The 12,500-nt window shown below is 43.4% G+C and overlaps 1 protein-coding gene across 1 annotated transcript in view; it reads left to right on the top strand.

Moving 5' to 3' along the window:
- Nucleotides 1–12,500, top strand: part of gsap (gamma-secretase activating protein) — a 36,234-nt gene that overhangs the window by 5,851 nt on the left and 17,883 nt on the right. The window contains exons 6-20 of the mRNA XM_080022373.1: nucleotides 276–364; nucleotides 1,270–1,339; nucleotides 1,446–1,495; nucleotides 1,849–1,959; nucleotides 3,678–3,707; nucleotides 3,933–3,979; nucleotides 4,387–4,472; nucleotides 5,042–5,119; nucleotides 5,797–5,868; nucleotides 6,899–6,991; nucleotides 7,509–7,680; nucleotides 8,449–8,605; nucleotides 10,919–10,988; nucleotides 11,476–11,552; nucleotides 11,815–11,895. Of these exons, the coding sequence (XP_079878499.1) occupies nucleotides 276–364; nucleotides 1,270–1,339; nucleotides 1,446–1,495; nucleotides 1,849–1,959; nucleotides 3,678–3,707; nucleotides 3,933–3,979; nucleotides 4,387–4,472; nucleotides 5,042–5,119; nucleotides 5,797–5,868; nucleotides 6,899–6,991; nucleotides 7,509–7,680; nucleotides 8,449–8,605; nucleotides 10,919–10,988; nucleotides 11,476–11,552; nucleotides 11,815–11,895 (1,283 nt within the window). The remainder of the gene's footprint in view (nucleotides 1–275; nucleotides 365–1,269; nucleotides 1,340–1,445; nucleotides 1,496–1,848; nucleotides 1,960–3,677; nucleotides 3,708–3,932; nucleotides 3,980–4,386; nucleotides 4,473–5,041; nucleotides 5,120–5,796; nucleotides 5,869–6,898; nucleotides 6,992–7,508; nucleotides 7,681–8,448; nucleotides 8,606–10,918; nucleotides 10,989–11,475; nucleotides 11,553–11,814; nucleotides 11,896–12,500) is intronic.

The raw sequence follows: 12,500 nt of genomic DNA, 5'->3' as shown, positions 1-12,500 counted from the left end.
CGTATCAGTTTACACTGGACGCCACTAAATTCTTACCAAACATTGTTGACATTTGGATTGCAACACCTTATGGTTTCCTTTATCTCCACTTATCTGCTCTCACTGTTTGTTTTGGAGTGAGAGTTGTGCAACGCCTTGGCATTGACTTGTCTGTTTACACGCCGCTGACTCTCTCGTTTCCTCCTCCTCTGGCCCCTCCCGCTCTCCACTTCCTCTGCTTTGCCCTTGTTGTCGTTCTCTCCGTTCGTCTTTTTCCCCCCTTCCGGTCCTTCTAGCGTCAAAGTGTTTGACCCTCCTCATCGAGATCCATCCCATCAACAACACCAAAGTCCTCAAGGCGGTGGACTGCCTGGTCAGGGTGCAGGTGGGTGCAGGTGTGTGTGTGTGTGTGTGTGTGTGTGTGTGTGTGTGTGTGTGTGTGTGTGCGCGCGTGTGCGTGTGTGTGTTTCTCACCGGCCATGACTGTGCAGCAGCTGTACAGCGCGCTTACGGACCATCGTCCCAGTTTGCAGTACACAGGCATCCTTGGCTCATTTGTTTTGATTATCTTGGTGCAGTGGTATTCAAACTTAGTTTTCAAGGACTTGAAACTTATGCAAAATGGGTCATGTACCAAACTAACGGAACTTATGGGGGAAACCAGGTTGTCACATATGTTTGTTGCGTTTTCAGAAGTGCTCACAAATGAAAATAACAAAAAGAGCCGTCATGGAGTTTCCTCTATCCCATATGTACAGTCCTCTCACCCCTCGCCCGCTCCCCCGTACATTTCCAATATTGACAATATTATATTCCTTAAATATTCCCTGTGCACCGACAGACAGACAGACATGCAGGTAGACACACAATACACCTGCACTTCCTTTCTTCTGCAGAAACGCACGGTGCTTGAAAATGTACCTGTTTGTTGTTGTTTGTTGTTGTTGATTGCTCTGGCGAGCAAACAGGCGCACAGCCACCCCTGTCCCGGTCCCAATTACCAAGACCCAAGAGAGGTGTGGCTGCTCCAACAGCACCACCCCCACGCCCCACAGACTGTAATAAAGTTTGCGTGCGGCCCCATGCAATTCCTCCGCCACCCACTAGGGGGAGGTGCCTCACGGTTTGAATACCACCAGCTTTAGTGGAAGTGAATTGACCTCTCCTTCTCTCCATCTCACACGCCATTGTCACACTAAAATGCTGCAAATCTTCTCATATATTATCAGGTGTTTTAGTTATCCGGTCTCTTGTGTGTCGTCCCCCCACCCACCCTGTGGTTTCCTCTAGTTTCTCCACCCTGAGACGGACAGGAACTCTGTACTGGAGAGCCACCTGCTGCTGCTGGCGGAAGATGGATGTGAGACGTCTCTCCGTTTATCGATCTGTTTGTCTCTCCCATTTGTGATCTTTGTCAGACTCACTCCGTACCTTTCTTTGGCTCATACATTTGTAATAAATTTCAGATGTGGATCAGTACCACGTTCTGCTGACCATGCGAGAAGGTTACAGAGTGGTAAGAACCGCTCTGTTTGCCCTGTTTGTTGTTAACCTTTGTCTCTCATTACCCCCTCACCACTCAACTCTTATCCGTTAACTAGTTCTACCGGTCACAAACTACACTCCGATCCAGCCCGGAGCGAGTGATTCAATAAAAAACATGCCAGTCTAATAAAAAACAAAAGTGCACTTTTACTGTTTTGTGGATATTTATGATCTTAAACAGTGTAAGTGGGCTTGTATCCAGCCATGTCGAAATGACAATTTATGAAATTAATATCTCCAGGTGCAAATATTCGTTCAAGTCATCAGAAAAATGGGGGAAGACATGAGACTGTGAGACCACTTTGTGTTTGTGTGACGCGACAGGTGATGGTGAACCCCGAGCGCTTGACCAAACTAGCCGAGAGGATCGCGGAGGACGTTGGCTGGGTGCAGTGGGACCGACACACACAGCGGCTGTACTACCTCACACACAGGGTGAGACGCGCGCGCACACGCAGGGACCTGGAACCCTGCCTACCTATATTGGCCTCTAGTATAAGGCTGTATATTATACCTAACAGCTAAAATAATAAATGACAGGGTTATGACAAATACTTTTTTTGTGACTGAGCTTTTTGTGTTGTGACACTTTGTGTGTTGCTTGGTGAGTTGGAAGTCTGTCTCTTGGCCTATGTTATCTCATAGAATGCACACCGTACATTGTCGGGAGCAGTCAGTTCCATCTAATAAAGATGTATTTACGGTCAACATAATCACTGTCGTCGATTGAGCCCAATTTCTCCCTTAAAACCTCCCAAAAAAAAAAAATCCCTAAAAAAACACGAGGGCACGATATACAGGATATATCTTTTCTTCTTATTTTTACCTGCTTGATTGCTTTGCCCTTGTCATGTTATTCTGTTATTTGGGACTAAACACTTTTGCATCACTCCAACAGTAGATGGCTCCAAAATCTTTGGATAAAACACGACGCGGGAGGGAGCAGGTTAAAATACAAAGGGCAGCAGGAGTGTGAACAAAGCAAATGTGAAACGAGGAAACGCAAGATGAGAGAAATGAATTTCCACACTGTGCCATGACGTGGTACAAGATGGAAATATGATGTAGGCTGTTAGAGATGATTGTCACTTCGGCACCAGGAAACCAAACGCATATGACTGCAACACACTCTTACTGATATGCTTATTTCTGGTGTTTTCAGACTAACAGCAAATCATTATTATTGTTTTTCTCGCCGCTGCCGCCCGGAGCCTGGACATCCCAAAATCTCTCGTTAGTTAAACCGCTGACACCAATTCAGATTTAAGTAGAAGGGACACATCGGTGGCGCTGGGAAGAGGTGTGGGAACCCAATAAGGTGTTTAACTCAGCGAGAGAGGATGAGCACCTATGTAGCGCGGAGGAGGAAAACACACACGCACATTTAATGTCGATATCCTTCAACGTAATTGCGTTCAATGGCATGGAACATGTGTGGATTTGTTTATGACATGTCCCATGGAGGGAGGGGGCTGCACCCACAGGGGCGGTGCCTTGTCTGACAGTATTCGTGTATTAATGTAGTGCTGTATGTGGGTTTGGGTGAAGCGCTTCAAAAACACTTCCATTCAAACTACCTTTCATGCCGCATGCTATTGGTTCATATGGATGTATAAGTGTAATATATGCCCATATGTTAAAAAATTACATGACTACTTTTAATTCAGTACACTGTTAATTCAGTAAATACAATATTTATACAGTATACTTCATATACATACAAATGCATTTCTGTCACTGGGTGACTTTATTGAACATTGTATTGTGCATTGTTCAATTTTCTTTCAACTTTTTTTTTCCTCTTCCAGCATTTAATATTTAATACTGGATATTTTGAACGGTGTACGCTTGATATATATTTTTTTATGTGCCTGTGGAGGCAGCGTACAGTTCATTACCTCCAAAAACACAGAGCAGCACCTCATCAGACATAAATAAGGAAAATAAATCAATATATATATTGATTTATTTATTTTTTCTTACCTACTACTTATAACTCTACTTACTTTGTTGAGATAGAACGAGGAGTGACTATTTCATTCCTTAATGTGACAAAAAACTACTTGAAGCATACATGTATTAAACATTTTGCAATGTCAGCTGAAATAAAAAAATCTCTTTCTCAGGACAAATCTCTGCTGCGATGTGTCCAGTTTTACCCGAGCCACAACTGTGAGACCGTGGTAAGACCAGGCTTCTCCCCATGACCATGTAGCCTCCGTCCCCGTTTGAAAAAAAAAAAAATCCTCCCCCTCCTCAAAATGCCGTTCTCCACGTCTTTTGCGTTGTGTTGGATTTTTAAATGAAAGTGTGACACACGCAACCATGCCCCGAACCCACCACCAGGTTGTCCTTTTTTCACCGCGGGAAATGAAAAATCTCCCTCCCTTCACGCTTCTTTCTAACAGCTGGAGCTGCAGTTGGAGTTACCCACAATCCCTTTCAGCACCGTCCGGTAAGACATCGGTGTGAAATATGTTTTCTCCGCACGTGTCTCATTTTGTACGCTACATTAGTTTGTGTGATATTTATTTTTCTCCGTGTAAATGCCAAGAAGATGAATGCCTGCATACTCAATTTGGTGTGGGTGGGGGGGGGGGTTGGAGGGGTGGGAAATTAACTTTGAAATAAACTCTGACCAAAACAACAGGGAGATGCTGCACAGTTTGCTTTTAATTAATCATAAACTCAAATATCTTCTTTTTTAAAGTTTTTTTTTGTAAAAAAAAAACAACCTTATAAATAATTAAATTTCATATATATATATTTTTTCCCTGTGTGTCTGTGTCTGTGTCTGTGTCTGTGTGTGTGTGTGTGTGTGTGTCTGTGTCTGTCTGTGTGTGTGTGTGTGTCAAAACCCAGGTTCGTCAACCTGGGTTTCGATCATTACTATGAGGAGAGATCGGAGCAGGAGTGCATCAGGATGGAAGTCTTTACAAACAAAATAGGTAACGCGCACACACACAAATGCGCAAACCCACACACACCTCACATTCACACTTTGTTTGGAAAAATCTCAACTCATTCTAGTTTCATTTTTTTGTTTCTGTATTCTCCCCCTCTGCCATGTGACTCAAAACAAGAGAGTAAGTTATTATATCATTGTAAACACGGCATGCAAATTTTTTCCACACCAAAATGACATTGAGATTCTTTCGAGGGGAAGACGAGCGCAGTGTGAGGGTGTGAGTAGCGGGGCTTGGCTGTTGGAAATTAAAGCTGAAGGTTTTTCCAGAGTGAAATGAGTTCAGAGCCCTTTTTTTTTTTTTTTTTTGAGTATCATTATTATTCATTTTATTTTGCATTTCAACAAACAGAAGGAAAGAACGCGTCCGCTTGAATTAATTTTCACGCGGGTTTCCATGTTCGACGTCGATCTGACAGTGACAGGTTTCAGATGTCTGGAATCAGAGGAAGTAAATAAAATAGCTGTCCTCTTTCTGTGATTTGTTTGGGATAATGACAGCTATGCACCCTCAGTGTTTGAATGATACCCCCTCCCCGTGGTTGCATTCAGGAAGTATGTGCGTGTGCTACAGCCCACCCGGCAACAAGGCTGAGGAGCGGACCTACACGGTGATCTTTGCTCACAAAGGTGCGTGTGTGTACTACGTGCGATGACAATAATTGATGCAAATTCAACCAGTCTGGGCAATATTTGGTTCTTTTATGTTTAGAGAAAAAAACATGACCACTAAAATAATAAGTATTACACGTGACTTGTTTTTGGGTTTTTTTCCCCCTTCGGCTTGCAAATGTTGCCAATTCCCTCCATTTTACTGCAAAAAAAAAAAAATCACGTGCAACTTTGCAAATTGCATTGCACATTTTGAGAGAGGCCACTGCAAAAAGTCAAGCAAAAATCGATAACAATTGATGTATCCTTTTTTGATATTGAGTCAGTTCTCTCTCCATCTCTCAAACACACACACACACGCACGCACACACGCACACACACACACACACACACACACACACACACACACACACACACACACGTCCTCTTTTTCCTCATCGCTGATCCATTAGCAGAGGCCTTGCTTTACTTTGCATCAAATTTACATCATCAAACAGTTATTCCTCTATTCTGGGAAACTTCCGTCAAGTACATCCGTCAGTCGCAGTCATACCGACTGTGCATCAGTCAAAAGTTCACTTCTCTCTCTTATCTTTCACTCCATCTTCCTGCGTGGCGACAGACGCTGCTCGGATCCGACTGATGTGGCCGCAAAGTCGTCTGTCATGCACGTTCATATTTCTCGCTCTCTCCAGGCTGCAGCAAGACGCTCAGAGTGCCCTCGAACCGGGCGTCCGCACACATTCATCCCCTCTTCCTCCCCATCGGTCAGCAGACACACACACACACACACGCGCGCACACGCGCACACACACACACACACAAACACATGCACACACGCACACGCACACGCACGCACACACGCACACCACAAAATGCATTTTGCTTCACTCTCAAAAGCACTTTTTGGTCGTCCACTGCAGAGCTTTTTTCCCGGTCCACCGGGTCATTTGCTGTGAGTTCTCTGTTCTTAACGATGCACCAAGAGGAACAGAAGTCCAAGGGGGACTTCAGAGTGCCCTGGACTCCTGTTCCATTTATTTTCTTCCATTTATTGATATATCGCCGATAGCACTTTCTATTGAGGATTTTTCACACGTTTTTTTTGCAGCAGCAGCAGCAGCACACCCATAAGAAACAAATTATAACTCTCGTATTTGTAATGAACTACTGTACCTTTCTTAGTGTTTGTCAAAGCCTGTTAGTCTCCTCATACTTAAAGGCACTATGAGTATTCCACTATTTATCCATCACCACCCATGCTTTAGCCAGCATGTTTTACTCATACTTCAGTCCTTAACTCCATCAGTACTTTCTCTTTAGATCAGGTATACTACTTGGTATTGGGTATTAATGGCTTGTCTAATATCAAAATCTTCAATAATCTTTCTACCTTTGCGTAATGTTTTAGTTGGTCTATTGTATTGTATTGTATTGTATTTTATTTTATTGTCTTGTATCATTCAGTATGGGCATCGACTGTATATATAGTTCCATATCAGTAAAAGTTGTCTATTAAGTGACCATCTCTCATTGCAATAGCATACACTGGCCACAAGAGATTTTCCAATTATTTTTAGTTTGCAAAAATGGGGAGGAGGGGGATGCTCATAAAAAAGGTTCTTAAAATCTCTCATGGTTCGCCGAATACAGATGTAAAAACCAAGGCCACGGATCTCGTTTTTTTTTTTTCAATGTAATCTACAAAGTATAGGGCCAAAAACAACAAAAAGCCTATATCTTCAAGCAATGGAACACACACACACACTCACACTGATGCCTTTGTTTCCTGTCCAGGTTATTACCTGCTTGTGTATCTGCCAGGTAATTTCCTCCACTGTATCAACACCCGACAGCAGGAGATGCTCTGCCACTCGCTCTTCCTCTCCGGTACGACCACGCTCCGGAATCTGATATTGAGCCACCGCCGTCGTCTCGTGGCGTCTTTGTCCGTGGAGAAGAAAATCATTTATTTACTTGTTTGTTACCTTTATCTGTCATCTGCCTTTTTGTGGCCGAAGTGGATTTGAGAAGGCCAGATCAATAAGGTTTTATAGATCTGTGGGGCTTTGCCTGAGCATTAGTATTCATCAAGGCGTCCGATGGGCTTATCGTTTGTTCCAGAGCGTATGCCCCATATGCTTTATGAAAAAAAATCATTGTTTCATATTTTTGCCACGATTATGTTCCCGAAGCCAATGTTTTCCAATTGTATCCATTTATTTGGTTCTCAAATATTTATTTTGTGTAGACAACTTGTGAATTCAAGTGACTAACATCAAGGCGTCTGTCGAACAGTGATATTCGATTTTTTCTTTTTTCGATATCCTCTCTTCTCTTTCTGTTTTTGTTTTTCTCGGTAACTCTTTTCAGCATTTTTTCTTTCCTACTTCTCGGTGTCTCTCAGGCCAGGACGCTCGGTCGGGCCTGCCGCGCGAGTCGAGCGACGTCGTGGTTTTGGGCGTAGAAGATGGAGACTCTGCCACCGCTCTGTTGGACCTCGCCAGTGGGAGGATTTACAGCGCTGACCTTAGCTCCGCTTTCCTGCTGCAGATACTCTATGCAGACAACCCGCCAAGGTGAGCCAGAGGTGTAACGCTGAGAAACGCAAGCCCTAGTGATGGGGTACCAAAAGCTTTTTGTATTATTAAAGTGGTAAAAAAAAGACATTTTATTTAGCTGGCTCTTTATAAGAAACAGACATTTATTGTATTTCCATTCTGTATGTGCTCCTCTATACGCTGTCTCCGTTGCTGGTGGCGGGGTCCGCCTTTTCCGACAAGAACGCGCTGATCAGTCGTGCGCGAGAAATGGAATTTCAGCGGAAATTTGATAAAGCAGCGTAGTTAGTTGCGGTCAGTAAACTGTCAGTACAGTTTGTATGGCGAACAGTCACAAAAAATAAACAAAAATCACCTCAATTGACCAAGAAAACAAAACAAATCAAGTGATCAGCGAGCGGAGAGAGAGAGAGAGAGAGAGAGCGGATACTTTATGTATAAACCCGGATGTTGACAAAAAAATAACAACACAGTCAATCATATGGATTGTTACTTTAAGTGTATGTGTGCAAGCATGTGTTGTAGTGTGGTGTGTTGCGTGACGAATAAAGATGTTTCTGTTTCTGTTTCTGTTCTGTTCTTTCTTTAATAGGCAGGGTGATTTAAGCTTGTCATCACTTCAGAAGCACATCCACCATAATGTTTAACTCAGTGTGGTCAGAATAAATTGTGCACATCTGACCATTTTTCAGTTCACATTCTGCGCCGTCTGTGTGTGTGTGTGTTTGTGTGTGTGTGTGTGTGTGTGTGTGTGTGTCTGTCTCTCACTCCCTTTCAATTTCATAGAAGCGTAGACCTCCCTGCCCGCCGGGGGCCGGGGCGCGTCAGCGAGCCCGGGGACCCGGCCGTGACTGGCCCCGCGAGGAGACCGGACGCTCAGCGACTGGCGGCGCTGCACTGCCTGCTGGTCTCCGTGGGACAAGAGCCAGAGCTGGAAGTGAAGGTGAGAGGAGGTGCAGAGCCTTTCAGGGCCGTTGGACACGGTGGTCGTGACATGTAGAGATCAACTCCGCTTTGGAGCGGGAGGTGTTGGAGAGAGGGGTACTCAAACTCCTTTTTTATTTAATTTGTTATTTTTTATCAAAGGCCAAAAACAATTAGATTAGGTCCGAACGGAGTGGAATTGTTGGAAGTGAAATTGTAACCATCATGGTAATATGTATGTATTTATATATAATCTCCTGTGGGGCCATAGATAATAGAGACGCTTACGTGTGTTGTTATGTCCATTTTGTTATGGAAAGGAATAGAGTGTGACAGACGATGGCAGACAGACAGACGTAGAGGGTCAAGGACCGACAGACACACAAACAGGGCAGATGAGGGACAGGCAGATGAAGCAAGGAAAGAGGAAGGGAGAAGAGGAAGAGAGGAGTTGACGCAGACAAAAGCGGTGCTGGGACAGGGCGTCACACTCGGGGGGGGGGGGGGGGGGGCATGAAGCCTGCGCTGTTTAAAGTCGACGACCAAAGGGCGGGTTGGAGACTTATTCTTTCTTTTATATATATATATATATTTTTTTTTAAGTTTTGTTAAGACCCGACAGCCCCGAGTGGGAACAAGACACATTTAGTAAAGTGGCTAATTTAAGATGTTCCGGTCGCTCTGCTGGAATGTAATAAATCCTTTCTAAAGGGGGTTCTGTGAGTCAGCGGCGTAATTAGTGCGAAGGGGCCTCAGCAACCGAGCGCCGGCGCACGACTTCTAATTCTTCAGTCGTCTGGGCCTTAATGAGGCCGGCACCGCCGCTCCTGCCTCCGAGGGGAGGTGCGTGATAAACACCTTTTCGCGTTGTGTTAATATCGTTGTTTTGTCGTCATTAGCTCAGCGCCGAAGTAAAAATCCTATGCAAAAATAGGTATCAAACATGTCAGATATTAAAGAAACGTGACGTGATTTTATTTACTTTTAAGTTATTTATATTTATTTTTAATTGACTTTAATAGAGAAACGCTGCTTTTTTTCTGTCCATGCTTCTTTGCCATACCTTCCACCTTTTAGTGAACAGATATTTTATTTCATTTGTATTGTAGTCTTTCTTATTTCATCTGATCTGATTATTATATCCTCATTATCAACACACCGTGTGTTTGATACCATGTGTTTAATCAATCTTCAGGTACTTGCTGACACCAAGTACCAGAAGAAATCTCAGTTCCAATTGATTTAGCTGGGAATGCTGATTTTGAAGGCCGTTGCGTTGGAGTATTTCCAGTAATTGCTTTATATAGTTGCTTTGTTTTGGATAAAATAAGATTGGAACGTGAAAACGAAAAAAAAAATAATAATAATAATAATGAAACAATGTGATGTTGGAGTCGCATTTACTGTACGTCTACACGAGCAGGATATTGGACCCGAAGCAGGCCACCGCCCGCTATCCGTTCGGTCACCAGTAAGGGACCGGATCGGCGCAGATACTTTTGGCATTTGCGCCGCCATGTCTGGGCGTGAGCGCCCCGTTTCCCTCAACACTTTGACGGTATCTCGCAGGCTTCGCGTTCCGTTTGATTCGAATGTGCCGCTGTATTTTCCGGCTTGGTATTGGACTGTCGCCAATGAAACAAATTGGAGATCAGATCACATTTGTTGTGGTGTCTCCTTGGGGAAATTAGGGGGCCGCAGCGGCGTCGACGGAGTGTGGAGGCAACAAACAAGATGAATGGGCCACGGAAAGAAAGGCTTTTTTTTCTTTCTTCTCTTTTTAAGTCGTATTAATTGCACGTGGCGTTTTCCGCATTATTGCCTGTTTTGTTGTGTTGTAACCTTTATCTTAATCTGTAGATTTGGCCTTCATGGTACTTGTGTCTTGTGTTTACCTGCAAAAGGTTAATGAGATGGTTTTAATCTTTCTAAATCAATGCAACAACAAAATCCATGTGTTTTTTTTTTTTTCTAAAGGTTGGTCAGTGATATATAGCTGTGTGTGTGTGTGTGTGTGTGTGTGTGTGTGTGTGTGTGTGTGTGTGTGTGTGTGTGTGTGTGTGTGTCTGTCTGTGTGTGTAGGAAACATGAGCTGAGATGAAAAACCCATTTTTTTTGGGGGGGGGATTTGAAAAAGCGGCGCAGATTGGCGGAGATGAGACGTCGCACTCATCGTGTGGCCCCTACACGGATGGTGTGGCCTACCTAGCGGTTGTGGCCCTAAACAACCGCATAGAATGCTTATGCGGCCCTGTGTGTGTGTGTGTGTGTGTGTGTGTGTGTGTGTGTGCGTGCGTGTGCGTGTGCGTGTGCGTGTGTGTGCACCTTCCAGATTATCGATTGGCTGTGCGACAACGTGCCGCCGTTTGAATCCTTTGATCAGATCCAGGAGTTCATCCTGGGTAAGCAGCCGCACCCTCGGCGCCGGGGTAACTCAGGATAAGCAGCAACAGCATTTTTTTTTATTGTTTTGTCTTTCGAGCTCGCACAATACCCACCAGCTCAACTCCTACATATTATTTTATTTGGTTTGCATTGCACATTCTTTATGAAATATGAAAAAAAAAAAATAATTGAATACACGGTGTAGCCTTTGTCTCCGTCTGTTACAGAAAATCTGTGGAAAAAAATGAAAGAACAATTAAATTAATGATAATTAATCGAGCAAAATGATCTGCCAACTTGATAATATTTCTTAAAAAGGAATAAGAGAGCGGTAGAAGATGTCATCGTGAAAAACAGTCCAAAAATCCAAAAGTATATTCTTAAAATAAGGAAAGATGTCTCAATTTCTTCTTTCAGAGTGGAGAGACGTAAAGTAAAGTAAAGTAAAAAAATATCTTTCTTTCTTTCTTTCTTTCTTTCTTTCTTTCTTTCTTCCTCGTTCAGCCTCCTTGTACAGGATCAGCTATGGGAAGTTTCTCAGTCTGGATAAAGTCTTGCCTTATTCTTCAGTGTTCGACAAGGTACAACATAATGACACACACACACACACACACACACACACACTTTCGTAACATGTTTGGTGTCCCAATTTAAGCCCTGTCCTCGACTTTCTCCTCACGTGTCTGAACAAACAGCTGCTCGCTGTGTTCTAACCTGCATGTGGGGCAGCACGAGGGAACAGATAATTTCCCAGAGGAGATCGATAAGGTGGCACCCTGGTGTGTGTGTGTGTGTGTGTGTTGTGTGTGTGTGTGTCGTTTGTTGTGTGTGTGTGTGTGTCAGGAGATAACGGCAGCTCCGTTGGAGGTTCCTGGTGTTTCCTGTGACACTGAACTACATGCTAATCCCATCTTTAGAGGAAAGGTGAGGACGTGTTTTCATGGCAGGGATATTGTGTGTGTGTGTGTGTATATATATATATATGTATGTATATCACATAGTATATAGCACAATGCATATCGTTTGTATTAAAGTGCTTTTTGTTTTTGTAGCGTTCATTCAGGACAACTCATAATGATCAATGATTACATTGGAAAAAAAAGACTCATCCAAGTTCATCATTCATTAAAATCATATATACTTATTTGGTTTCTTTTCTCAAGTTAAAATTTTGATTTTAAGTCCAGAAAACCTGAACAAAACAAAGGTTTAACAAATTGAAGTTTGTTTTTTTTTTGTTCAGTGCGTTCTTTTCAGTACTTGATGAATAAATGTGCTCTTAATGACTTTGCCGTGGCAATGATAGATCAGATTCCACTCCTGAAGCTCCGCGCTCATACAGACAAGCCGGGGTCCTCAAATCTGTAGATAACCTAATCTCCACCCACACAAGAGGTGGATCAATAGAGTCGAGCTGTGGAGGAGGGTGCTGGAAGTGCATCGGCAGCATATTATCCAACGCAGCGTTGGAGAATATGCCGTTTAAAAAGGTCTTGAAGAGCTGAGAGAGAAGACTGGACTTCCAGTAT

Source organism: Zeus faber (genome assembly GCF_960531495.2).
Source record: "Zeus faber genome assembly, chromosome: 21".
Lineage (NCBI taxonomy): Eukaryota > Metazoa > Chordata > Actinopteri > Zeiformes > Zeidae > Zeus > Zeus faber.
This window is presented reverse-complemented; position numbering and strand designations above follow the sequence as displayed.